Source organism: Globicephala melas, chromosome 15, assembly GCF_963455315.2.
Source record: "Globicephala melas chromosome 15, mGloMel1.2, whole genome shotgun sequence".
Classification (NCBI taxonomy): Eukaryota; Metazoa; Chordata; class Mammalia; order Artiodactyla; family Delphinidae; genus Globicephala; species Globicephala melas.
In genome coordinates, this window is record NC_083328.1 from 14817440 (window position 1) to 14842232 (window position 24793).

The following is a 24793-nucleotide window of genomic DNA, read 5'->3' on the forward strand; positions in this document are numbered from 1 at the left end:
TCCTTTAAGTATATAAAGCATTTGTCTAAATCAATATAAAAATTCTAAGATCTATACAGGCAAGACTGGAGAAGAAAGGCAAACAGTTAATAAAATGTGAAAAACATTAAACCTTACTTATACCTTGGGGGGAAATGCAAGTCAAAACAATGAGAGTTTCATTTTTCATACATGAAACTGATAAAGGTCTAAAAAATGAGAATGCCCAATATGGCAGGGGTACAGCGCACTTGACATTCTCTTACATTACTGGTGGAATTTTTAATGACATAAGAAAATAGTTGTGACATGTTAGATGAGGAGAAAAGATATAAAGTACGTACAGTATGATCTCAACCGTATTTTAAAATAAGAGCTAAGTTTTATGAGCACTTACTTCTGTGCCTGGCACTGTGCTAAGACCATTTACAGGTATTGGTGCATTGGTGCACTTCATACAATAATCCTGAGTTAGACGCTATTATTATCCTCATTTTACGGAGGAGGAAACTGCGACGAGATCAAGTTATGGAACCAAGGTTTCAACCCAGTTACACTTGCTCTAGAGTCTGTGATAGTAACTATTAGCACAAAGCAGAGGAGGAAATAAATCAAACTCCTAAGACAAAGTGATGTTGAATATACTCCACTTAATTCCTATTTTGTCATGGATTTTCCATTTTACTTCTCAAACACAATGATGGTCTTTAAGAGGTCAATAATCACACAACAGTGACAACAGCATCCTTGAAATGCCCCTAAGTTACAGGTGCTAACAACAAAAGAAACTTTATAGATCATAATCCAGGGTATTTAAAAATGTTGTTTAGCAAAAGAACTTTTTTGTAAATGAAAATTTAAATGGATCTATGATATGAGAAACAGATTAAAGCAGTATTGCATTGTATTAGTGTATCTGAAAAGCTCAAATTTATAACATTTACAATGAAGCTCTTCTGGTGAATACAAACTTCAAATTATGGATGATTAGGGCAGTCGAATTTGTTTTGTTTGATTGCCCAGTATCAAGAAAAACCTGATTCACAGAGAGTAGCAATTGCAAATAAGAGTTTTTGTGATTCTTTAAAAAACAGCACATAAATGCTATCTGAGGATTTTATTACACCTGTCCGGAAGTCCAAGTAGAACATTTCTAAGTTAAACCTCTAATAATATTAGGAATGAGAATACTTGGTAACCACAAATATTTTGGTAAAAAATAAAAATCTTAAAATATATACTAATCATGACATCAAGGCATTATACATAAGGCAGTCACATGTTATTGCACAATGCAATGAGAGTTGTCTATAGGAGCAAACTTGCTCATATAATTTTACAAAAGCAAATAAGGACTGATCTGAATTTTTAAAAGACCAGTGTAAAGCTACAATCTTTCCAATCAATAAAAATTTTAAAAATTCAAGTATAGGCACAAAGAAAGCAAGAAACACTATTATAAGGATTGTTATCTGGCTGTTGGCGTTATGGATAATTTTCATTTTTTCTTTTTGCTTATTTCCCCTCAAACACCCTAAATACGCTACTTTTTTTTTCTTTTTTACTTTTATTTTTAAAATAGTTATAAATCACAGGAATTTTCAAAAAAATGTACAGGAAGGTCCTGAGGACCCTTCACCTAACTTCCTTCAATGGTAATATCCTACATAGCTCTAGTGTAAGATCATAACCAGGAAACTGACCTTGGTACAGAGTTTACTCATATTTCACCACTTCTACATTCGTGTGTGTGTGTGTGTGTGTGTGTGTGTGTGTGTGTTGTGTGTGTGTTCTATGCAATTTTATCACATTTGTAGCTTTGAGTAACCACAGCTGAGATACAGAACTGTTCCCTCCCCACAAAGCTCTCTCGTGCTGCCTCCTTAACCACCCCTTCCCCCATTCCTAACTCCCAGCAACAGCTAAGCTATTCTCCATCTCTATAATTTTGTTATTTCAATAATGTTATATAATGCAATCATATAGACTGCAACCTTTTATGATTGAATATTTTTTTTACCTAGATAACCCGGCAGTACAAATCAGCGGTCTCTAATGTAAAATTTAGCATGAGATACATCTGAGTGTATATAAATGTTTATAATGTTTTAAAGTTTACAATGTTAAAAATGTGACTCAAATGCTTATGAAATCCCTGTTGTACCACCACAGAACTAGGATTCTGGGGGATGAATTTTAAAAATTGATAATCTAATACAAGTCTAGTGCAATCTAGTACAAACACTGTACAGAAGAGAAACCCAAGGCACAGTGCTTGTTAAGTTTTATCTATGTTTACAAGAACACGTGGCTTACAAGAATGCCTGGTTTTGCATTCTTCTGGCCAAGATCTAGATTCCAGTCCTCTTCCAACCCAGGTAAATCTACATTACATTCAAATATGACCATTTGCTATTCCCCTCAAAATGGTCACCGTTTTCTGCCTTTCCTCATGTTGTTTCCTAGAATCCTTCCAAATCATCAAGGAAATGAATTCCTCTTAAATTCCTGGTTCTGGTGACTTAACCCCACCACACCCCAGGCCCAATTCTTCTGTTTCTCTATGCAGTAGGTCCTTATGACTCAACACCTCTCTCAGGAAGGACTACCCCACCCCAGTACAAATTCATACTAACATTTTCCCCTCCCCTCTACACCTCCAGGTACGTAGATCCACTTTATCTTTCTTCTCTCGGCTATTCTGTTAGGTCTTCCTGATAGCTCACCCCACTGTATACCTGTTCACTCACTAGGTGTGACAAATGCCTTATCTTCACAAGTTTAGGCTTAGAAGGCAAACACTCCAGGGATTTACTTCTTGAATACCGTGCCTTCAGAGTAATGTTCTTGCTTTTCCAAAAAGATTGCTCCCAATAAGTAAAAGCTAAAACACAAACATACAGATGCAAAAAAAAAAGCATAGATGTTTGCATATTTTTAAAAATTTGGCTGATATGGGTATCACTATTTCAAAATCAGATCAAATGGAATTTAAAGTAGTGGTAAAGAGCCAGAATGCCTGGGTTAAAATGTGGCCTCTGCCACTGTACTATCTAAATCAAGTTTCATTTACATTCTGTGTGCTTCAATTTTCTCATCTGTAAAATGGTGATAAAAGTGCCTCACAGGACAGCTGTGAGAATTAAATAAACTGCATTTAGAACACTGCCTAGTACATAGTAAACATTATCCAAGTATTAACAACTATCTCTAATGCATGGCAATCCAAGTTCACCTCTTTGTGATATCCCTCTATTCCCCTTACATTCTTTGAAGTCCATACTGCTTCTGAAATTTCCATACCAAGAAACAATGGTCACGTAAGAACCTGTATTTTATTTATTAAATTCATCTTGGTCAAAACTAACCAGTAGAACAAATTGTTTTTAACATAGTGGTAGCAGTTATTAACATTCACCAAATATGAATGTAAGCACTTAAAAGTATGGTGGTGATGGAAAGAATGCTAGCAAAGAGTAAAGTACAGATCAGAACATAGAATATGGTAGTTTTATGTGTAAAAAATGGGGAGACTAATATGGTCATATTTATGCTTGTATATGCATAAAATGGCTCTGTAAAGTTTCATGTCTGCTTAAGGAAAGGGAGAACTACAAGTCTGGGGGCAGGGTTCTGAAGGGGACGGTTCACTATATATGCTTTAGTATCTTTCAAACTTGAAGCAGTGAATATATTACCTATATAAGAATTTAATTTTAAAAATGGAGGAGGGTGGGGTGGTGGTCCCTCTAAACAAGTACTCTGGAAGCCAGGCTTCTAGTCCCAATCTGCCACTAACTGTGTTACCTTGCACAAGTCATTTAACCTCTGAGTCTAGCTGAACTAAGCAAAGGGCAGCACAGATTCCTAGGTTCTATTCTAATTCTAAAAATGTGTCTCAAAGAGGGGGGTAGTAAACAGATGGTACTATTTTTAAGACATGAGAGGGGTACTAGTCCAACATTTTGCGAAATAAGGCAACTTTTTGAGGACCTGAATTGTCAAGCCTCTTCATCTTTCAAAATCATTTTTTTCTTACATAAAAGCTCTTCTTAGAAGGGGTCTAATGCAACGTATAGGAAATACCTATAAAGAATATTCTACACATTATTTTGTGTCTCTTCCCACACTTTTGGAGTTGTTTTAAATGGATTTTAAGTCTTTATACTATGCCATGGAGTGAGCAATAAAGTACTCTAAAACAATTTACATTTAAAATACATAAATGACTACACCTAAGACAAGTAACTTGTACTATTTAAAGGCGTTTATGATCAGACATTGCAAAAAAATAATCATACCACCTCCAGTCAATAACAGCTGTAACTAATCGAGTACATACTTTATTTCAAGTATCATCCATTTATTTATTCCATGTATCCTCCTTAATCCTACCCATTAATCTGGCAAAGTAGGTTTTAATATCCCCATTTAACCAAGAAGCAACTGTAGCTCCATGAAGATGAGTGACTAGCTTGAGGCCACAGTCTAACAAGTGGACGAGCTAGGAGTCCACCCAGAACCTTTGGATCTGAACTTAGTGCACTGGACAGGGATTAGCAGGCAGGCTGGTGCAGACTTGCAACAAGCTTTTAGTAATTTAAATAAAAATGAGGAAAAATGAGAAGAAAGTAAACTTTTTAATAAACCTAAGTGATTCAATTTAAAGATCTTTCATACTGAGATTCAGTTCTTTCTAATTATTTGAGTTAAAATATCCTTACTTACAATGAAATGACAGTGACAGCAGATAGTGGTATGGGTTACTGTTGCTGTTTTTACTGACTATAGCCAGCCAGCAGAACAAACTGGCACCTCTATTGCAGCCTCCCAATTTGGGGGGGGAATACTTCTTTTGAAATCCAAAAATCTGAGAACTACTTCCTTAGACAATGATGCCTCCCAAAATAATAGAGGACTTACACACACACACACATATAGCGCTCAAGATTCTCTCATTAATCTCTACTTTATTTGGATTAGAACTCTTAAGGATTAAGAAATGAGAATAAAGTGAGTTTCAGCAATCCAAAATCACATGAGTTAACGCTGGATTCTGGCAGAGAACCTTCCTCAGGATTTCATTGGTTAATTTTTCTCATGCTTTATCTTTAATTCTACTCAAACCTGGGCTCAAACTTTCTGTTCCTAAAATAGTCACACTTTGGGACTTTCCTGGCGGTCCAGTGGTTAACACTCCACGCTTCGGGCTTCCCTGGTGGCGCAGTGGTTGACAGTCCGCTTGCCAATGCAGGGGACATGGGTTCGTGCCCTGGTCCTGGAAGATCCCACATGCCACGGAGCGGCTGAGCCCGTGAGCCATGGCCGCTGAGCCCGTGAGCCATGGCCGCTGAGCCTGCGCGTCCGGAGCCTGTGCTCCGCAACGGGAGAGGCCACAACAGTGAGAGGCCCGCTTACCGCAAAAAAAAAAAAAAGAGACTCCACGCTTCCAATGCAGGGGGCGTGGGTTCGATCCCTGGTCAGGAAACTAAGATCTCACATGCCCCTGTGGCATGGCCAAAAATAATAATAATAAAATTTTTTAAATAAATAAAATAGTCACATTTTTTACTACTACTGCTAACTGGCAATCAATACTTAAGTCAAATAAAAAGAACTACAACTTGAGGTCTCCAATAATCTGCTTTTATTTAAAGCCTTTTTCACTTTGACAAAATAAAAACTTTTAATTATGTTTAGTCTACCTACTTCCAAAAGAAAATTGATCTATAAATTAGACTCAAGCCACTTTAATTTCCAAATTTCTGTATCTCCATCATATATATATAATATATATAGTTTATATATATATAATGTATATATGTATTGATATATATGGTTTTGCAAGCAGTTTATAAACAGGTTGGTCAAACTGTCTAAATTTCTTGAATTTTATTGTGTACACAGCAAATAAGCTATTTATTCCTCTTATTAGCATGTCTTATTTCTTACCTATCTTCCTTTAGTGAGCATCAAATTTAAAATATTCTATGTACACAGCTACACAATTAAACATTAGTGTCAGTCACAACATATTAAATTCACACTTAAAACTATAAAGAGATCCAGATATTTTTAGTCTTACACATATACTTTATATATAATCTCACTTGATGTTATTTATATTATCTTATGGTGCTTTATTAAACAGACATCAGAACACAAAAACCTGGACCTTGCAGGATACATAACTGAAAATATTTATAATCTATACTTATTACATGGTTCAAAAACACGCTTTTTTAAAGGAAAGCCAATATTAAGAACTTAAACATACAGTCTGGATAACATAAAGCACTCTTTCCAAGTCCAAATGTTAAAAGGTCTAGTTAAAGTTATGATAGACTATAGTGTTTCCAAAAGCTAAAATTGGTAATAATTCTGCTTAAATTCCATATTAATCTAATATCAAAAGTTATTTTTATTCCTTTTTTCAAATACCTGAAATACACTGCTGCTTAGTCTTTTCATTATATATTTAGTTAGCTAACTTTGGGTGCAAGGTACTTTAAAAATAAAAGTCCTTTCCAATGGATAGTGAAAATAATATAAAAATGTTTGTATAAAATACACTCAGTGATTCTCAAAGGATATCTGAGAGTCTATTAGGTCTATTAACTTGGTTCAAAATACCCAACAACAAATGTGAGGTTTTGTCACATTGACATATTTTAACTGTTAACTGGTATCTACATTTTAAACACATTATGTCTAATGTAGCAATAATGATGCCTATTTTTCCACTAAAAAGCTACAGGATTTTGGTTTAAGAGCAAATGAGGAAGAGTACGTGGCTCACCAAGAAGGCTGTCAAAGTGGAAAAGATCAGCAGTCTGAAATTTGTAAATAGTAACAAGACAAACTCCACTGCTAGGTCGTTCATGTAATCACCAATATGTAGGTCAAAATAAACTAGTGAGCTATACATTACTGTCTACGTAGTAATTTACAGAACAATGTGAGAGGAAGAAACTGCTCAAATGTGACTACTGTTAACAAACTCAAAATATTAGGCATAGTAATGTCTCTATTAAAATTATAACTTATCAATTGTGAAATAATTTCTTTCACTATTTCTACTTTTAAAAAATGAACGCTCCTCAATTAAAAAAAAAAGAGCAGCCACTTTTAAGATGTAAATTCCTCTTTTTTTCAAAGTAACTTACCCAGAAAAATCTAATGCAGAAAATAAAGTGTAACAGATAAATCGACTACAACATTTTTAAAAACCTAAAAGTATCAGTAAAACAAACCAATCCCTCCAGTTTAGCAATGCGTGTATTTTTAAGCTTCGGTGGGTATACCATTATAATAACCAACAACGTTTAAATGGCACCCTAACGCCCCAAACATCATCATTACACATGACATACTCGTATTTTACTCAAATTATGCTTAGACCAGATCCAAACTCAGGCCATTCCCCCCTCGCGGGCACACTGAAATATACGAGGGGGAATCCAAGAAATCAGATATGTTAAGTGCAGGTATCTCCTTCCAGAGTAGGGTCAAATTCTTGTTTGCCCGCAAATGTCACTGTCTCAAGAAGTCTGCAAATTCTCATTAGCGCTACAGAGTACAAAGAGGCCTGACCACGGAAACACCTGTCCTAACACCGGGAAGACAGTGGGAAATGCAAACCCCGAGCCCACGCCGGCCGTACAGCCTTGGGCAGCAGCAGCGACCCCAGACGAGGGGTGGACACTGACCTCATGGCTCCCTCGGGCAGGCTCCCACACCCCCGACTCGCCTTCCCGGGCGAGAACCACTAAATCTGTCAAGCCGGCCGGGACCCACCCTCCGCGAACCCCGCTTGCTCCCTCCGAGCCCGGCCCCAGCCTGCCCAACTGCCCCCGGTCCGCTCCGGCCTCGCGGCTGCACTCTGCCACCTCATCCCTCCTTGCCGGTCTCGCGGCCCCGCCACCTCAGCCTCGGCGGCCTGCACTCGGGCCGCCCCACCCCGGCCGCCGCCCCCCGGCCCCGGCCAAGGCTCCCGGCCAGGCTCACGGCGCCGTCGGTCCCTTCGCGGCCCGATCCCCGCCGCCCCCCAGGCCCGAGCTCCCGCCGCGCGCTCCCCACCCCCAGCCTCCGCCCTCGCCCCGCTCGGCCGCTCCCGGCCCGCTCCCCCTAGCCGGGCTACCTGGAGGCAAGGGCGGCAGAGCACTTCACCCAGGGCCCCAGGTCGCAGAGGGCCCGGTGCTCGGGGTCCCGCTCCTTCTCCCGCTCCACGTGGTAGGCGTAGATGGAGAGCAGGATCCCGGCGGCGCACACTGCATACCGGGCCACCCGCTCCCAACGCGGCACCGACACTCTCAGCAGGACGGGCGCCGCCATCTTCCCCCCTCCGCCGCCGCCGCCGCCTCCTTCGCCGCCGCCGCCGCCGCCTCCCTCCGCCTCCACCTCAGCCGCCGCCGCCCGTCGGGGCCCGACCCAGCCGCCGCCGCTACCGTTACCGCCTCCGCCGCCGCCGCCACCGCCGCCGCCGCCGCCGCCGCGCCCCATTGGCTCGACCGCCTCCTCCGGGCCCCGCCCCCACAGGCGCGCGGCCCAACCGCCCCAAAAGGAGAGATCCTGGCGGGGCGGGGAAGGCGCGCGCGGGCGCGGAGTGGGGAACGGAGTGCGCAACCGGCCGGGAGGCCGGCCGGGGGGCGGAGCCGGAGGCAGTGCGGCGCGCGCAGCGGGCGGGGCCGAAGGAGGGGCGGGGCCATGGGAAGGGAAGGGCGGGGCTCTGGGAGGGGAGGGGAGGGGAGGGGAGGGGAGCGGAGCGGTGGCGCGGGCGGGCCCTAGGGTACCCGGTGAAAGGAATAAATTTCAAAGATACCACCGTGTGTGACTGGATAAGCCCTTGGCCCCACCTCCTGCGGGTGGTAATCAATTGCCATACTTTCTGCCTCTTTTTTTGTCATTATCACTTGATATTTTCTGACCCAATCCAAATTAGCCTTGGCCATTTCCCAGAGCTCCAGAGCCAAGCTCCAGAGCCACGTTTACATTACCTGATATTCCCCAGCATCACCTCCACTCACTTCGTGTTCAACAAGTGCAAACTTAACTATTTTTAAAACATTATTTCTGAATGCCTTGCTTCCCTGTAAGCTGAATTTGAGATGGCTTAACATAATTCGTGTAATATAGTAAAGTATAAAAATGAACTAAAAAATCAGGACTAAGAAAAAGACAAATCAAAATAAAAGACCAGGGGCTTCCCAGGTGGCGCAGTGGTTGGAAATCCGCCTGCTAACGCAGGGGACATGGGTTCGAGTCCTAGTCTGCGAAGATTCCACATGTTGCGGAGCAACTAAGCCCGTGCGCCACAACTACTGACCCTGCGCTCTAGAACCCGCGAGCCACAACTACTGAGCCCACGTGCCACAACTACTGAAGCCCGCATGCCTAGAGCCCATGCTCCGCAACGAGAAGCCACCCCAATCAGAAGCCCGCACACCGCAACAGAGTAGCCCGCCGCAACTAGAGAAAGCCCGCGCGCCGCAAAGAAGACCCAACACAGCAAAAAGTATAAATGAATAAATTTATAATAAATAAATAAAAGACCAGGAGTAAGAACACAGACAAGGGACTTTGCTGGTGGCACAGTGGTTAAGAATCTGCCTGCCACTGCAGGGGACACGGGTTCGATCCCTAGTCTGGGAAGATCCCACATGCAGCAGAGCAACTAAGCCCATGCTCCACAACTATTGAGCCTGTGCTCTAGAGCAGGCGAGCCACAACTATTGAAGTCTGCGTGCCTAGAGCCGGTGCTCCACAACAAGGGAAGCCACAGCAGTGAGAAGCCTGCACACCGCAACGAAGAGTAGCCTCCACTCACTGCAACTAGAGAAAGCCCACGTGCAGCAACGAAGACCCAACGCAGCCAAAAATGAATGAATGAATGAATAAATAAATAAATAAAATGCATTAATGGCTCAGACCAATTAAAAAAAGAAAAAGAATCCGTCTTGCAAATAAAGAATCCTTCTTGCAATGCAGGGGACTTTGGTTCATCCCAGTGGGGGAACTAAGATCCCACATGCAGTGGGGCAACTAAGCCCACACACCACAACTACTGAGCCCGCGCTCCTCAACTACAGAGCCCAAGCGCTCTGGAGCCCACACACCACAACCAGAGAAGCCCGCATGCCACAACTAGAGAGAAGCCTGCGCACGCACTGCAATGAAGCGAAGAGCCCACCCTCCACTGCAAAAGATCCCGCGTGCTGCAACTAAGACCCGACAGCAGTGAAAAATAATTAATTAATTTTAAAAAAAAGAACACAGACAAGCAGCCCATAGAGTATCACATAATTATTAAAACCGAGCCATAAATTTGGCTCTGAGCTTCCTGGTGGCCAAAACTAAAAGAAAAATACATGTATGTTATTCTCACTGTCTCTAAGAAGAAACACACTGTTCTTGGAGATTGCTAGATTTTTCCTGGTTGCCGCTGGCCAAGAGATTTCAGTTTTATATAGTGATTTTGAGTAATTGATGTCCTATTATTTATGTATTGTTGGGTAACAAATTACCCCAAACTTGCAGCTTAAAACAACAACAACAAAAATCTCTTATTTTCTCATAGTTTCTGTGGGTCAGGAATCTGGGTGTTATTTAGCTGTGTCCCCTGGATCAGGGTCTCTCACAGGATGCAGTCAAGATGTTGGCTGGGGCTGCAGGCATCTCAAGGCTAGAGAATCCTCTTTCAAGCTCACTCACAGGGCAGTTGGCAGGCCTCACGTCCTCTCTGGCTGTTGGCTGGATCCATCAGTTCCTGGCCACTTGTACCTCTCCATAAGAAGCTGCTACCTTCCCTTAAAGCAAGGGATAAGAGAGAGTGAGGGAAATGGAAGTCACAGTCTTTTTAGTAACCTAATCTCAGAAGAAACAGCCCATATTACATATTCTGTTACTTAGAGCTAGTCCATGGATGTGTCCATGGATGAATGGATAAAGAAAATGTGGTATGTACCCACAATGGAATATTATTCAGCCACAAAAAAAGAAGGAAATCCTATCATTTGAGACAACAAGGACAAACCTTGAGGGCATTATGATAAATGAAATAAATCAGACAGAGAAAGACAAATACTGTTGACCGTTGAACAAGGCAGGGGTTAGGGGCACCAGCCCCCTGTGGAGTCGAAAATCCAAATATAACTTTACAGTCAGCCCTCCATATCCGAGGTTTCACAGCCACAGATTCAACCAAGGATCGTGTATTACTGTCCTATGTGTGTATTGAAAAAAATCCACATATAAGTGGACCTGTGCAGTTCAAGCCTGTGTTGTTCAAGGGTCAAGTGTACTATACAATCTCACATGTGGAATCTAAAAACGCTGAAATCATAGAAACAGAATTGTTTGGTGGTTGGCAGGGGCTGGCAGGTGGGGGAAACGGAGAGATGTTGGTCAAAGGGCACAAACTTCCAATTATAAGATAAATAAATTCTGGAAATCTAATGTACCCTATGGTATCTGTAGTTAATAATATTGTATATGTGAAAGTTGCTAAGAGAGTTGCTAAATCTTACATGTTCTCATTCCCTCCCTCCAGGCGAAAAATAAAAAACGGTAATTATGTGAGGTGATGGGTGTGTTAACTGATCTTATTGTGGTAATCATTTCACTACATATGTATACCAAATCATGTTGTACATCTTAAACTTTCACAATGTTATATGTCAATTATATCTCAATAAAACTGGAGGAGAAAAAAAAGCTAGTCCTTAGGTCCAGTCTACACTGAAAGGGAGGGGATTACACAAAGGCATGGATACCAGAAGGGGAATCACTGGGATCATCTTTTTTTTTTTAAGAATTTTTTTTTTTTTTATGGTTGCGTTGGGTCTTCATTCCTAGATGTGACAGCAGGGGCTACTCTTCGTTGCAGGGCTCGGGCTTATTGCAGTGGCTTCTCTTGCTGTGGAGCACAGGTTCTAGGCACGTGGGCTTCAATAGTTGCAGCATGCGGGCTCAGTAATTGCGGCACGCGGGCCCTAGAGGGCATGGGCTTCAGTAGTTGTGGCTTGTGGGCTCTAGAGCACAGGCTCAGTAGTTGTGGCGCACGGGCTTAGTTGCTCCGCAGCATGTAGGATATTCCTGGACCAGGGATTGCGTGTCCCCTGCATTGGCAGGTGGATTCTTAACCACTGCACCACCAGGGAAGCCCTCATTGGGATCATATTAAAGCCTGTCTACCACTGTCCTCAAAAAGATCGACTCTCTAACGCTCTGGTGGTTTTCATACTTCTGAGTGGACTCATTCTCCTGGAGCCCCCTCCTTCTGGATTCCTTTACTGACTTGATAAGATCTATTGATTATCTGACTTCTTTTACTCATCATTATGTCTGTGAGGGTTTATCTATGTTATTGTACACAGCTGTGTAATAGTCCACTATATAACTAACCACAATTTTATTTATCCAGTCTGTCCAGCGTTTATGGACATTTGGCCAGTTGTTAGCTATTTTGAATAAAGCTGCTGTGAACATTCTGTAAACATCTTTTGGTGGCTGTATGCAGTCATGTCTACTGGGAACAATCCAGGGGCGGAACTAGAGTCAGACAGTATTAGTTATACTGCCTCAGTCAATTTAGGTCCTCCAAGGAGAAGATGCCAAAGTGAAATCAGATGTGTAAGAGATTGACAGGGGGCAATTCCTGTGAAGGATAAAGGAGACAGGGAGCAAGAACAGGCATAGAAAGCCTCCAGATCACAAAGCAGGTCTGACCACTGTGAAAGCGCTGCAGTCTCAGCCAGGCTGACAGGGAGCAAGGCAGGAGTAACCCCCTATCTAGTAGCCCTGCCAGGCACAGTCATGGGCTGGGAGCAGCCTGGGGAGAGCATGGCCTCAGCATGAATGTTGTGATCCATCCAGAGGTGTAGCCGGCCACTGGAGGCTGCTGGCCAGCTAGCTTCTTTGCAGCAGACTCTCTTGAAGGGAGACTGACTGGTGTACTACCAGGGCCACCACACTACCAAACAGTCTTCCAAAGGGGTTGTACCAATTTAAGCTCCCATTAGCAAAGTATGAGAGTTCTGGGTACCCCACATCCTCACCAATCCTTGGCAAGGTCAGTGCTTTCCGTTTTAGAAAATTTGGTGGCTCTCTAGAGGGATCGTGGTGGTTTTAAAATTGCCTTTCCCTGAAGACCAACGAAACTCCTTTCATATGCTTTTTGACTACTTAGATGTTCTCTTTTGTGAAGTGCCTACTTAAGCCTTTTTCGCACTTTAAAAAATGGGTCGTCTTTTTCTTATTGGTTTGTAGAAACAAAGTCTTTATATAGTCTGCATACAAATCTTTGTCAGTATGTGTATTGCAGATATCTTCTATGCTTTTTTTAAAAAAATATTTATTTAGGCTGCGCCGGGTCCTAGCTGTGGCAGGCAGGATCTTCGTTGCGGCATGCAGACTTAGTTGAAGCATGTGGACTCTTTAGTTGCAGTATGCAAACTCTTAGTTGTGGCATGCATGCAGGATCTAGTCCCCCAACCAGGGAGCATACAGGATCTAGTTCCCTAACCAGGGATCAAACCTGGGCCCCCTGCATTGGGAGCGCAGTCTTCCCACTGGTCCACCAGGGAAGTCCCACCTTCTCCTATACTTTGGCTTGCTGTTTCCCCCCTTTTTTTTTTTAACTTTTATTTGCTTTTATTTTTTTGCGACATTTATTCCTGGGCCATAAGTTTCTGTATCTTCTGTTTCTTCTGGGATATCTTTTTCTTCTGTGCAACGTCCTCTTCTGGTTTAGGAACAATCTGGTTTTTTTTAGTAAAGATCATCTCAATGTGGCAGGGAGAGCTCATATATGGTTTGATCCGACCGTGAACTCTGTAAGTTCTATGTCCCATCTTGGGGGTTTTGTTCAGCTGGATGTTCTCAATGACCAGAGAATCTACATCTAAGCCCTTGAGTTCAGCATTAGTCTCTGCATTTTAGAGCATGTGCAGTAAAAATTCGGCACTCTTTTTGGGTCACCGACCCTGCATCCAGCCCCACTGTTTGGCCCGGGCACACCAACCAACTCCACCACTGTAACGATGGAATGGCACACGTTGCTTCTTTAAAATGACATCCTTCAGATACTTGGTGGCTTTTTGGATATGCATACCCTTAATGGCCTGGGCAGTTTCATGAATGTTCTTAAAGTGAACACAAAGATCTGAACTTCTTAGTTTGCATGATTCTGTGGGGTTTTCTGGGTCAAGTGAATAGCACACCATTTTTAGAGGTCACCTCAGGCCGCTTACCGGAAAAAGTGCCCTTTCTCCTTCTTAATGGTGTTTTTTGCTGAACAACTGAAGAGACTTCTTTGAATTCCTCATACACATTCTACTACCTTCACCTTGGAGCTTTCAAACTCCTACCTACCCACATTTCAGATACCTCTTTCTCCTTGAAGGCTTTCCCACTTCTATTGTACTAATCGGGCTCACTAGGCCAGGGATTCAAACCCCCTCAAGACTGTCTCTGTCCACTTCCTACCTCTGTGTCAATTTTGTTCTCTCAGGCCAGTTTTTTGCCTATAGAAGGAAAAGTGGTTCCCATAGTTCCTCCATTTGCATCTTTGTTTTCTCCTGCCTGTAAGGGACTGCCTCTCCTCCCTTAAATCCAATTTTTAAAATCCTGATGAAGAATTCAGACAGCTCGACCAGACTCAGGTCACTCATGAGCCCTGTAGCTAGAAAAGAAAGAGTGCTGGAGACGGCAGCCGCCCCCCAGACCTACAAGAGAGTCTATGCAAAACCAGTTCTCCTAAAAACAAGAAAGTGCTGTTCCCAGAAGCAGGAAGGGGTAGGTGGGCAGACCCAGCAGGAGGAAGCTGCTGTGGGAGGATGCTGGGGGAGGTTGTCACTGTTGGGGGCTCACAGGGAACAGCCCTTGTCTCTGGCCAGAAGAAGCTCTTCTGCTCCGTAAAGCGGTTTATCAACCTTTCTGTAGTGCCAAGAGGCAGCTGAGGCCTTCTGTGCTTGGTGGGCACAACTCTGGGAGGTCACTTTGTGCCAATCCAAGAATGTGAACTTCAAAACTTGTACATAGGGAATTCCCTGGAAGTCCAGTGGTTAGGACTCTGAGCTTTCACTGCCAAGGGCCCTGATTCCATCCCTGGTCGGGGAACTGAAATCCCGCAAGCCGCGCAGGGCGGCCAAACCAAACAAAAAAACTTGTACATAGATGGAAACTTCATACATTGCTGGTAGTAATGTAAAATGGTGCAGCCCCTCAGAAAACAGGTTGGCAATTTCTCAAAATGTTAAACATAGTTACTCTATGGCCCAGCAATTCCACTCCTGGCTATATTCCCAAGAGCACTGAAAACATGCGTACACACAAAAACTTGTACATGAGTGTTCATCATAGCATTATTCATAATAGTCAAAAATGCCCATCAACTGATAAATGGATAAACAAAGTGTAGTATATGCATACAATGGAGTATTATTATTCAGCCATAAAAAGGAATGAAGTGGGGAGTTCCCTGGTGGCCTAGTGATTAGGATTCTGGGCTTTCACTGCCATGGCCCCGGTTCAATCCCTGGTTGGGGAACTGAGATACCACAAGCCACACAGCGTGGCAAAAAAAAAAAGCAAGGAAATACTGATATATGCTATAACATGGATGAATCTTGAAAACATTATGCTAAATGAAAGAAGACAGACCCAAACATAAAAGGCTACGTATTATGTCATTACTTTAATTTATTTTTTAATTGAAGTATAGTTGCTGTACAATATTAAATAAGTTACAGGTGTGCAACATAGTGATTCACAATTTTTAAAGGTTATACTCCATTTATAGTTATTATAAAATATTGGCTATATTCCCCCTGTTGTGCAATCTATCCTTGAAGCTTATGTATGTAACACACCTTTTAAATGAAATGTCTAGAGTAGGCAAGTCCCTAGAGAGAGAAACTAGATTACTGGTAGCCAGGAGCTGGGGTGATGGAAAATGTGGAGTGATTGCTAACGGGTATGGGGTTTCCTTTTGGGGTAATCTAACATTCTGGATCTAGACAGTGGTGGTGGAAGCACAACTCTATGAATATGCTAAAACCACTCTAAAAGGGTGAATTTTATGGTATGTGAATTACACCTCAATAAAACTTATTTTTTAGGGACTTCCCTGGCAATCCACTGGTTAAGACTTCGCCTTCCAATGCAGGGGGTGCGGGTTCAGTCCCTGGTCAGAGAGCTTAGATCCCACATGCCTCGCAGCCAAAAAAACAAAAAAACAAAAACAAAAAAAAAACTGTTATTTTTTAAAATGTGTACATAGAGCTTCCGTGTTGTAATTGCTCACTTAATGTCTGTCTCTGCCAATTGCAAATTCCGTGAGGCCGGTGGCTGGGTCTTTTGTATTCTCAGCAGTTGGGGTAGTGCCTGGCACATTAACATGCGCTTGAGAATTATTTGGTGAATGGATGACTGAATGAATGATACCAGCTTAAATGCCACCTCATTCAGGAAACTCCTCCCCCTGTGCTCCCGAAGAGCACCCCCCCACCACCATTCTCTCACTGGAAGGACAGACTCAGGCTGGGAGGAGTCTCCACTCCCGTTTATCACCCTAACTTCTGGGGCCAGCTCCCTGGCCACATCCCCTCGGGCCACTGCAGCTGCAGCACTTCATTCCTGGGGCTGGTTTTAGGGTCCCTTTCATCAACACCTGGAGATGTGCCTTTCTTCCTACTGAGCTCAGCTGTGTGTTTAAGCTTTTCTTCTTTCTTTTTTTTTAAGATCTCCTATTTATTTATTTATTTTTAATTTTTGGCCTTGCCACACGGCTTATGGGATTTTAGTTCCCCAACCAGGAATCCAACCCAGGCCCTCGGCAGAGTCCTAACCAGTGGACCATCAGGGAATCCCCTAAGCTTTTTTTCTTAGAAGGTTTTATCTCGTATTTCTGTATTTGTATTTCTGTAGTTTCTGTGTTGACTCAATCCATCATACCAGAACCAGAAATCCCAAGAGGCTTCTATAAGCTTGTTCATGACCCCAAACTTGCTTTGCTGGGTTAGAACACTGTATATTTTCTGTCCAAGTTTTAAGAAAGGTCACAGCAAGGATACAGCAGGACGCTGTAGGTGTGGCAGTTGCTGGCTAGAAATCTCTTTTTTTTGGCCACACTACGCAACTTGTGGGATCTTAGTTCCTCGACCTGGGATCCAATCCGCACCCTCAGCAGTGAAAGCCCAGAGTCCTAACCACTGGACCGCCAGGGAATTCCCTAAAAATCTTTTTATAACAGAGTCTGTGACATCCCAAGCCTCCCAGTGTCCTTCGGGAAAATCCCACTCAAAGTGAATATCCTATTGAAAGGGGATGGATGTGTCATTTTTGCTTTCAAGCGATAATGGATTCTGATATCATTTCATTATTGTCAGCACAGATGAAATGCTCTTTTTATAATACTGGAGGAGGAGTGGACTAGTAAACATCCTATGTACATAGATGACCTCCCGACCCACCAGATGAAGAGGCCGTCCACTGAGCACACATCTACATACCAGGCACTGTGTTGGCTTCTGATATGTCATATTTAAATTTCATAAGCTCTGTACAAGGTAGGTGTCATTATCTCCAGTTTCCATGGGAGAAAAGTAAGTCTCAGAGGGCTAAGTACCTGGACCAATTACTGTAAGAGGTAGAGCTTCAATTAGTACCCAGGCCAATCTGGTTTGTGTTCCCCATCTTTCCACCAGCCTGTGTGGCTTCTCTCTGAGAAGGCATCTCTCAATTTGACATGGATGCTCTGTTTGTTCCCAGATGTATGAATGGATTCTTCACCAACCCTCCCCTTCCATTCTACTCTATGCATGTAACCAAGTTCCAAGGTCTTTCCCTGTTCCTGTCTCAATGTAAAAACCAATATATCCCTGTGGTCTGTGGTAGGCTGGACCCAGGGTTAAATGCTGACGTCTGCTGAAATTCCATCTGCTCACTGCCATCCCAGATACCACGCTGGGGCAGCCTGAGGCTCCACTGAGATCATTTCCTCCCAAGATCCATGAATCTCAGCATGGCCACCCTGACCACCCAGCCTAAACTTGGTCCCAGAGCTCCAGTAGGAACCCTGAAGCTGGTGACGTTCCCCACCAGGCCCTCACCCCTGCCATCCTGTTCTCAAGATCTTTACCTGTATTTAATTCCGACAACAACCTTTGATGTAGGAATTATTGTCTTCTGTGTTTTACAGATAAGGAAACTGAGGCTCAGAGAGGCTAAGTAAACTGCCAAAAATCACACAGCTAATAAGTTGTAGAACTGGGATTCAAGCTCCAGCAGGCTGGCTTCCTGATCTATGCTCTTAGCTTCTGTGCTATGAGCTAATACACACAGAGAATTTAGATTTCTTTTTCCTTAGCATTTACCACCATATAACATAATATATATTAATTTTTTAAAAATCTCTTTTATGTCTGTCTCTCCCACTAGAACGTAAGCCCCCCAAAGGCAGAGATCTTTGTCTGCTTTGTTAGCTACTGTATCAGCATCTAGAATAGGACCTGACCACAGAGTAGGTACCCAGTAAGTACATTTTAAATGAATGAATGAATGAGCACTGAAAAAATGTTAGCTATCAGTATCTTTGCACAAATAATAAGCCCACAGCAAATATCTTTTTCCAAATAAAAGAGAAATTCTCCCCCCAGAGACTACTTTTTTCACCACCCAGTAACAAAAGGCAAAAACTCAAGAAAGCCTTTATAATAGAATTTGACCTCTCCGCCTTCAGCACACCTCTCTCAAGTCCTCTGCTTTCCTGAGGATGTCCGTGTCCTTGTGAATGGCCATGCCACTCTCCTGACTCATTGTCCCATATCTTCCTCAACTCTGATGACCTTTGCTTCCATTCTACTTCAGCTGCCCACAGGAGTTGTCCTTGTGATCCTTTTGAATGGCCAGATTTCTGAAATCTTAAACACCTATACTCTGCTCTTTTTTCTTCCGTATTATAGCAGATTGCGTTTTCCAAGATGGCAGCAATAAGATCTCCCATCCTATGTGCTCTTCTTCACTGTGATATTGGCCCTGCTCCCGTCCAGAGTTTGGGGCTATGTTCCTTCCCCTTAAATCTGAGAGTCTGACTGTGGCAGAAATGATGCTCTGTGCCTTTTGAGGTCAGATCATAAACCATTCCTCCATGGTCTTCTTGGGGTGCTTGCTTGTTGAAGCCAGCCACCATGCTGTGAGGAGCCCCAGGACACATGGAGAGGCTGCACTTAGGTCTCTGAGCCAACAGCTGCAGGTCTTAACTGACAGCCAACATCAATCGCCAGACATGGGACTAAAGAAGCCTTTAAGATAACTCCAGACTCAGCCACAGCAACAGTATCAGAGACCCAAGTGCAGACCACCTAGAGGAACCCAGTCAACTCCCAGAACCGTGAAAAAAAAAGATTATTGTTTTAAGCCTCTAAAGTTTTGGGTTTATACATTATGAAGTAAGAGTAATTGAAATACCCTTCTTTCCTTCTACTCTCTCCCTAGAGACCTGCTGTGTCCTAATCAACGTTTTCTCCATTGTCCCAGCAGGAGACAGGTTGGGACATCTCCCTGATCTTTATGGCTATTTCAAGACCATTTTTCATCCTGCTTGGTTAACCTAAATGTCTCTCTCTCTTTTCTCCCGCAGTCTATCACCTTAAATACTCAATCTACGTGACGGTAGCAAGCCCTGACTTTGCAGGGTTCCCTCCCTAAGAATTTCTGAGATTCTCCGAAGAGGGTCATATGCCACCCATAAAGAGATGAGTTAATTTGTCCATGGTCCACACTCCAGCCAGCAGTGAAGCCACATACAAGCTGCACCTGGCCCTCCCTGCACAGCACACTATCTCTTCTTGCATATATTTTTACACTATATGAGGATGAGAACACTTTTGAGCTAACCGATGTGCGTGCTTTCTGTTTAAAGGAAGACAATAAATAACCCCTGCCAAGTTGCTGAATTCCTAGTGGGAGTGAAACCCAACCCCCCTAAAAGTGAGTTCCCTTATGGAGTCTATGATTAATCTCTCTCCAAAACTTTATTCCCTTTCTTGTCCCCTCTGACCTCAATCCTCTGCTAACTGAACACTCATCAGAGTCAGATGACAAGAATGGCTATTGTCAGTAACATCGTTAATGTGCTAAAATTGTTATTATAGATATCATCTTAATGTACAAACCCAGGTTGTTTCTCCACAGCAAGATGAGCTAACAGGCCCCAAACCATGGACCACCTGGCCAGCGAATCATACACAAGATACATCCTGACTCCCAAAACTATGATTAAGAAATGTCACAGAAAGCAACCAACTCAGCTAGGTTTATTTGTGAAACAAGGAAATAAAGGCTTACTTCTCTTAAAAGAGAAAGAAAGAGAGAGAGAGAGAGAGAGAGAGAAAGAAAGAAAGAAAGAAAGAAAAAGGGAGAAATGTCACAGAAAATTGGAGTAGCCACTAAGGAAAACAGCATGGAGTTTCCTTAAAAAACTAAAAATAGAGTTACCATATGATCCAGCAATCCCACTCCCGGGCATATATCCAGAAACAATGAAAACTCTAATTCGAAAAGATACATGCACACCAATGTTCATAGCAGCACTATTTACTACAGCCAAGACATGGAAACAACCCAAGTGCCCATCAACAGATGATTGGTTTAAGATGTGATACACACACACACACACACACAGGAATATTATTCAGGCATAAAAATAATGAAACACTGCCATTTGCAGCAATGTGATAGACAGAGAATGTCATACTAAGTGAAGTAAGTCAGACAAAGACAAATATTACATGATATCACTTCTATGTGGAATCTAAAAAATAATACAAATGAATCTATATACAAAAAGAAACAGACTCACAGAAATAGAAAACAAACGTATGGTTTCCAAAGGGGAAAGGGAGGGAGGGAGGGATAAATTAGGAGTATGGGATTAAGAGATATAAACTACTATATATAAAATAGATAAGTAACAAGGATTTACTGTATAGCACAGGGAACTATATTCAATATCTTGTAATAACCTATAACAGAAAATAATATGAAAAATATATATATATAACTGAATCGCTTTGCTGTACACCTAAAACTAACACAATATTGTCAATCAAATATACGTACTTCAATTTTTAAAATGTCACAGAAATGTCACAAGATGATGATTAATCTCAGCCTTTTTGTTCTTCCCCTTTAAAAAATCCCCAAATCAAAGCCCAGGATGGAGTGGATCTGAGGCTTGTCTCCCACTCCCTTGCTTGGTGCCCTGTAATTGCAGTAATTCCGTACTTTGCTGCTAACTTCTGCTGGCAGTTTGGCTTTCTGCACCGCAGGCACATAAGCCCTTTGCTCGGTTTCAGGATCAGGTGTTAAAAACATGTATATGTATAATTGATTCACTTTGTTATAAAGCAGAAACTAACACACCAAAAAAAAAAAAAAACCACAAAAAGCCTTCAAATATAACTCCTATGAATGTTTATCCTTTGTTTATTTTAAAACTTCCTAATTAGAAGCTTTCCAAGATACTCTGTGAACTCCACAACAATTCAGAGGAAGCCCAAGAATAAATTATTCAAAAATCGTTAACAAAAGGCTTTACCTTCTCTCATAATTTAGTTGGCAATCCTTTCTTGCTGGTATAGAAAATATTTTTTAGAAGGCTTGTGTGTTAGGAACAAGGCTTCTTCTAGCAATCTTTTGGCCAAGGAGATAGCAATAGTACCTGTCTCAAAGTGTCTGAGGAGGATTAAATGCATGGTGGCTGGCACACAGTAAGTGCCCAATAAATGCTAATTATCGTAATCTTAATCCTTGTCTCTATGGGTAAAAGAAAAATGAAGCATTCAGTGAAATTTAATTCTTCCAGAAGTGATGGCTTAAAAAAGACAATTATTGACTCCATGAAAAAGAAAGAGAAGTACAAGAAAGGTAAAATAAAAATAATAGACTAGGTGATGGGCTAAACTGCTATTTGAAAACTAAAATTATCATATTGGGTAAATGCTATCCAAAATTTAACTGATCTGTATTTCAATAACTCCATGAAACACATAAATTTGTGTAGTTACTTAGAAGAACATTTAACTTTTTTTTTTTTTTTTTTTTTTTGGCCACACTGCACGGCTTATGGGATCTTAGTTCCCCCACCAGGGATTGAACCCGCACCCTCAGGAGCGAAATCACAGAGTTCTAAACACTGGACAGCCAGGGAATTCCCTTAACAACTAATTTAAAGTGCACATTCCTGGGCTTTGCTTCTTCCCTGATTCCCAGCAGAGGAGAGACCTGGGAATGTGTACTTTTGTCAAATCCTCTAAGTGATCCTTACAATCAGACAAATTCTGGCAGTAATATTGATTGGAGGGTTAATGAGCGCATGGCTTTCCTGGGGAGGCTAATTAGTACCCCTACCTTGAATATTCTCCAGGTTACATGATGTTGGCCCTAGAGCGGCTGTTCTCAAATTCTAATGTGCTCAAAAATCACCAAAAGAGTTGTTAAAAATTCAGATTCCTGGTCCTACCACCAAGAGATTCTGATTCAGAGATCTGGGGGGCACTCAACAATCTACATTTTTCAACCAGCCCCTCCCCTCCACGGCGAGTCTTTGAGAAGCACTTTCAACACTGGTCATTCACACGCTAGAGAGAAGCCAGACATATTTTTTAAAAGAAAAAGTCTGACGTTGCTGTGTAATTTGAATTTCCCAGACCTCATCACTGTGTGCAAATAAACAAGATTACATAAAAATTGTAACTGAGGTTTGTGAATTTTGAACACCAGATGATTGTGCAATAATCAGTTCTCCTCCCAGGTTTATCTGGAGATCTCAAAAGAAGTGTCTTCGGGTATGCGTGTGTTGTCTTTTTATTTGCCACACTGACGGTTCAAATCTCAGCTCCATTACTTAACAAGGGGGGCAAGTTACTGTTGTTTATCTATTGCTGCCTCACGAATTATCCCAAAACTTAGTGGCTTAAAACAGCAACAACCGTTTTGTTATTTCTCAAGGTTTCTGTGGGTTGGGAGTTTAAGAAGGGCTTGGTTGGTGCAGCATCTCCCCATATGGTTGAAATCAGACAGGGGTTAGAACTGGGGCAGTAGGGGGAAGGAGAAGCAAGGGCTGGCTGGGTATCTCTCACTCTCCCTCTTCATGTAGTTTCAGGACCTCTCTATGTGGTCATACCAAGTGGGTTAGTTTGAGCTTCCTCACAGCATGGCTTCCTCAGGCCACTCCTTCCATGGCAGCTCAGGGCTTCAGGATAAGTGTTCCAGTAAACAAGTTGAAAAGGGCATCTCCTTTTCTGACCTAGCCTTGGAAGTCACACTACCCCATTTCTGCTGCATTCTGTAGGTTACAGGAGAGTCAGAAGCCTTCCCAGATTCAAGCAGAGGGGAATAAACACCATAGCTCAGGATGGTGGATCATCGCCCAGGTAGGAGGATCAAGGGCACATTGCAGAATAACATGTGGGTTAGGCAATACTGTGGCAGCTTTGGAAATCTTTGGAAATCTCAATCTGCAACATAACAACCTCTATCCAAGCCTAACTTTCTCATCTGTGAAAGAAGGATAATAGTAGTATCTACCTTATAGTGTTGTAGTGAGGACTAAGTGAATAAATACATGGAAAGCACTTAGAATAGTATCTGGCATGCTGCATAAACACTAGCTATTATTATCACCGGTACTATCATCAATATTTCCATTGCTCACTGAACCAGGACTATGCAGTCATGGCCCTCCTAGGTCCTCAGAAGTGCCTGCGTTCAAGTACACCACTGCCTCTGGCCTCTATTTCCCTAATCACTGTCACTCTCTGTAAATCTTCCACCATGGCTAGTGTCCCTGCTGGCTGGGCCAAGACCCTGCAGCCACTGGTTCCCATAACTTCTCAGAGATGCCAATGAGTGGACCGCACAGGACTGGCTGCAATCCACTGCTGTCACTGCCTCAGTGTAATTATTGCCACAATCCCAAACTCTGGCAGGTAGCCCAATACTTCCACAGAGGAGGGTGTGGGGAGACCCACAGGCCTTGTGTCAGGGACGGTAGATGCAACGGCAGCATTAGTTTCTGGAGGTGACAGTGACAGGGCTCTGGTGCCAGTGGTGGGGCAGGCCAGGTGTCCAGCTAGGGCATCAGGGAGGGGTGTCTTCACCAGAGCAGCCCTCAGACAGGACCTGGGCCCTTCTTGCTGCCTATAGAGCTTCCCATCATGTTTTCCCTGACCATCCAGCAATTTTGCAAACTGTCCAATATCTTTTTAATAAATTTCTGTTCTTTTTAAATTAGTCAGAGTTGATTGTGATGCTTGCCCATAGTGCCTCGACCAGTACTGGAACTTTTAGCATTTTTTAACTTCAGAAGCTTCAGAGCACAGTGCCCTCAGCAGGGACACCAGCGCTATGAGAATGCCCTGGCTCAGAAGACGTAAGGCCTGCCAAGGGGCTGTGGGCATTAACCAAGGAGGCCAGAGCAGGGGGAATGGACATGGTGATGCCCTGGGGTAACAAACCTGCCAGTTCTCAGGAGTACCAATAAGACACACTAGAAGACTCCCTCCAAGGGCAGGAGGAGGCAGGAGGAAGATCCTGTGACAGCAGGTGAGGCTAAGACCCAGAGGCATTTGGGATGTTCACAACTATTGACGTGACCTTCTATTTACCCACAGGCTGAGACAGGCCCTAGGAAACCTGTTAGTCCACAACAACCTCCACGAGCCACCAGGAGGCCTGTTGCCCAGGTCCTGGCCACAGTACGTAACCTCAAAATAGGGGCCATCAAGGCTTGTTAGAATGTCTGGGGTTGAGA

The 24793-nt window shown here is 42.8% G+C and overlaps 1 protein-coding gene across 2 annotated transcripts in view; it reads right to left on the reverse strand.

Moving 5' to 3' along the window:
- Positions 1 to 8378, reverse strand: part of VKORC1L1 (vitamin K epoxide reductase complex subunit 1 like 1) — a 61224-nt gene extending 52846 nt beyond the window's left edge. For both annotated transcript variants that reach the window (XM_030871909.2, XM_070043784.1), the window contains exon 1: positions 8120 to 8378. In XM_030871909.2, coding sequence (XP_030727769.1) covers positions 8120 to 8313 — 194 coding nt within the window. In that variant the 5' untranslated portion in view covers positions 8314 to 8378. The remainder of the gene's footprint in view (positions 1 to 8119) is intronic.
- Between the last annotated feature and the right edge of the window lie 16415 nt (positions 8379 to 24793).